Here is a 4,273-nt window from a genome sequence, read left to right as displayed (position 1 = left end):
GGGCTCCTACCAGAGGTTTAAAAGAAAGCATAAATGTGAAGTGACCATTCTTTAAACTACAAAGGGAACTAAAGGAATTAGCAGGATTGAACTGTAGTTCAACCTTTTCCCTTTCCTATCATTTTTTTAATTTATTACCGGCACCTTTAAATATGCTGACAGTGAGGCGGCTAAACACACAGAGAATTTGATAGTGTTGAACATCGGTTTCAGTCTCAAATCCTGAATCTTCTTCATGCTAGTGATATAATTGTTGAATATCACGTAACTTCTTGAATCCTTAACTTTTTAATGGTAAGATAAAAATAATACCACCCACTGTATACACACGCATTTATATGTAAAGCTCTTGACATTAGATCAAGATAAATTTGAAGTACAAATTTTTAATGAAATAATATACATAGTATTTTAATTTCACTACACTTTTCTTTTTGGTTGTCACTTTTTTCCCTTCATTTCTCACTGCTACAGGACATCTCGTGATTCCCAAATAGCACTGATGGAGAACAGGACAGAAGTGACACATTTCATCCTTGTGGGCCTAACCAGCGCCCCAGGCCTGCAGGTCCCCCTCTTCATCATGTTCACCCTCATCTACCTCAGCACTGTGGTTGGGAACCTGGGGCTGGCGGTGCTGACCCTGCTGGACCCCCGCCTCCACACGCCCATGTACTTCTTCCTCAGGAACCTGGCCCTGGTGGACTTCGCTTACTCCTCAGCTGTCACTCCCAAGGCCATGGCCGGGTTGCTTGTCGGCGACAAGGTCATCTCCTACAATGGGTGCGCTGCTCAGATGTTCTTTTTCGTAGCCTTTGCCACTGTGGAAAATTACCTCTTGGCCTCCATGGCCTATGACCGCTACGCAGCAGTGTGCAAGCCCCTGCACTACACCACCACCATGACACCCGGGGTGTGTGCGCGTCTGGCCATAGGCTCCTATGTCTGTGGTTTCCTGAATGCCTTCTTCCATGTTGGGGACATATTCAGCCTTTTCTTCTGTAAGTCTAATCTTGTCCATCACTTTTTCTGTGATGTTCCAGCAGTGATGGCTCTGTCTTGCTCAGGTATACGCATTAGTGAGGTGTTTCTTGTTTTTATGTCAAGCTTTAATGTGTCTTTTGCTCTTCTGGTTATATTGATTTCCTACCTGTTCATATTTATCACCATCTTGAAGATACACTCAGCTCAGGGGCACCAGAAGGCTCTGTCCACCTGCGCTTCTCATCTCACTACAGTCTCCATCTTCTATGGGACTGTCATCTTCATGTACTTACAGCCTAGCTCCAGCCACTCCCTGGACACAGACAAGGTGGCCTCCGTGTTCTATGCCATGGTCATCCCCATGCTGAACCCTCTGGTCTACAGCCTGAGGAACAAAGAGGTGAAGGGTGCACTCAAGAAGGTGATTGAGAAGGCAAAATTTTCTGTGGGGTTGGGATTTTAACCTTGTAGTATGCACAATAACATTGTTTAGTTTCTCTCAGACTTTTTCCATGCAATAAATTACTTTTTAAGTCCCACATGCATTTAAATTCCTGAGGTGACATCCTTATTTTTTCAAAAGATTTTGTCCAGTAAAGAGAAAACATATTCAGAAATATAATAGTTGAATGAGGGTGGCTAAGGGAAAGCATTAGAAATTTGGGACCTGCTCATCAAACGTTACTAATGATATCTAATTTATTCACTTGTTCCACTTAATTTTCTCTACCACCTGCCAATGCAAACATATATGTTAAACAGGGGCACAAACAAGCCAATGAAGAAAGGTGCATGTGTGTGCTCCATCTGGGCACTCACACTAGAATGGAAAATTTGTCAGAGATATGCTAGTTTTTAATTAAAATAATTTAAGTAGTTAATTGAAATATTAAACACAAAGTTATATCCAATCATAATTATTTCTTTTGTTGAATAACTGTTCTAAGATCCTAAGTAGGAGAAAATATTCACATACTTTTAAGTAAAAGGACATAGATACTCTTTGGGCACATTTTGTTGAGAAATACATAAATATCACTTCTTAAATGAATTAATGTTTCTGTCTGGGCTGAGTCATTTTGTGGAATCATGTTCACATTACAATTTTCAAAAAGATAAAACAATCACCCAAATTTCATAGCTTACCTAGGGTTTCCTCTTGGTGTTGTACGTGCTGTGGGTTTTGATAAATGTGTAATGAATTGAATCCACCATTATAATATCATACAAAGTATTTTTACTGCCCTAAAACGCTCTGTCTAGTCACCCCTCGCTCTCCAAAGCCCTAGCAACTACTGATCCCTTTGCTGTCTCCATAGTTTTGCCTTTTCCAGAATGTCATATAGTTGGAATCATACAGGCTGTGGCCTTTTCATATTGGCTTCTTTCCTGTAGTAATATGCATTTAAATAAACATATACTTACCATATGGCCAAGCAATCCAATTCCTAGATATTTACCCAAATGACATGAAAACTTGTATTTATGTGAAAATGTTTAGGCAAATGTTTATATCAGCTTTATTTGTAATTATCAAACACTAGACCTAACACAAATGTCCCTCCGCTGTGGAACAAGATAAACGATCTGTAATGTCCACGTGACGGAACACTCCTCTGCAATAAAAAGCATTTCACTGTGACACAGGTAATAGTGTGGACGGACCTCAGATGCTAAGTGAAAGATGACAGACTCAAAGAGTATACATTCTAGGATCACAGTTAAGGACATTCTTATAAAAGCAACATTATTTAGGCAAAACTGTTTGTTGGTTGCAAGGGAGGGTAGGAGAAAGAGTTTTCCAAAAGAAGATCATAGGAATTTGTTTAGCTAATAGTGGTTTCTTGAACACCAATTTGATGAATCTCTTAGAACTATACACTAAAATTGTGGATATTACTGTATGTAAACTATACACTAATTATAAATTGGCAGAAATAAGAAGAAAAGGCAAGTAATAAAAAAACATGTACAATGAAAATGATCAGCATGTCCACACAGGCAGTTTAATTGCGTCTTTCCTGGGAAAGTGGGGTGAGGGGTGTGGATGCCCTCTAGGGACATTCCCAGAGCTCCCCGTCTCCGCAACCCTCTCCACGGCCCCATGCTGTGGAGATCCCAATGGGACTCAGTGTGACATCATTTTAGATGCGCCCCAGCCGGCGATCACTTATTCATCTGCATGGTGACACTTGTCAGCACCCAGGGGCCCTTTCCTAGGATTTGCTATGAGCCTGCAGCCATGGTCAGGAGCACACCCTAAGATAACAATGACCTGCATTGACTTTAAAATGAGAATCTCTCACTGAGATGCTGTACAGGTTTTCTCTTATGTGTTGTTCACAGAGTTCTGTGAATTACGTGGCAGAGGTAATATTATATTATGATGTTTATTTTACAAGAAGGAGGTAAGCGGCCCCGCTCCTCGGAGCCTGATGCCGCTACCCGAGAGGCCGCTCCTTGGACCGCATTGTGCATATTCTGCGGCTGATATTCTGACTGACCGGTTTTTCCCTCCCAGCAGACAGGTAAGCATCTATATTCCATGAACATTTTTAGCAAGAAGTGTAATTCATGCAAAAGCAGTAAGACCCCTGTATTTACTTTGAGTTATTTGAAAGCAAAAACATATTTTTCAATGTTTTGCTAAAATATTAAGGTGAGACTGGGGTATAAATGTCAAAAAATGAGAGTTTATAGAGACTTATGACACCTTTTTCTTCCTTCCTAAAGATCTGAACAAAAAAATAATGCAGATGGTTCTGTGATTGATCAAGTGGTAATTTCACCTTGTTCACCAAATGTTGACCCTCTCATTGGAGGTAAAAAACAAACAAACACGGAATCATATACTTTACAATGTAAACTGTAGTTGAAAAATGAAATTTAAAAAATGAGAAAAAACTAACAAATAAACTAAAAAACCAAAGAGTGAAATGATTTTTAAACTACAAGAATGTCTAATCTGAACTAACAAGACCCAAACTACATTTTAAACTTTTCCCTGTACCTCATGCCTGTCATTCCTAGCTCATCTACACACATGGACAGTGAAGGGCTACAAACAGGGACTTTTGATTAGATAAAAAGTGAATTTAACTCTTGAATCGAGATTCTCTCAGATGAGCTGTGTAATTTTAGAGCATCACATAGCTTCCCAAGACTCCCCAAATCCCCAATTTCCTTAATGGTAAAGTAGGAATATTACTACCTACCTATCTACCTTACACACACACACACACACACACACACAGTCTTATTTTTTGCAGAATGTACTATATGGTAAAAG

The 4,273-nt window shown here is 39.7% G+C and overlaps 1 protein-coding gene across 1 annotated transcript; it reads left to right on the top strand.

Annotated features, from left to right (window-relative positions):
• Positions 1-490: 490 nt before the first annotated feature.
• On the top strand, positions 491-1,447 carry LOC308565802 (olfactory receptor 5B2-like; the record flags this gene model as incomplete). Its single annotated transcript, XM_081155414.1, has 1 exon — positions 491-1,447. Exon 1 carries the CDS (start codon positions 503-505, stop codon positions 1,445-1,447), a length of 945 nt encoding a protein of 314 aa, XP_081011540.1. The 5' UTR covers positions 491-502.
• Between the last annotated feature and the right edge of the window lie 2,826 nt (positions 1,448-4,273).

The sequence above is a fragment of the Miniopterus schreibersii genome (genome assembly GCF_964146895.1).
Source record: "Miniopterus schreibersii genome assembly, chromosome: 12".
NCBI classification, from domain to species: Eukaryota; Metazoa; Chordata; class Mammalia; order Chiroptera; family Miniopteridae; genus Miniopterus; species Miniopterus schreibersii.
The sequence above is the reverse complement of the archived record's forward strand: the minus strand, read 5'-3'. Positions and strand labels throughout refer to the sequence as shown.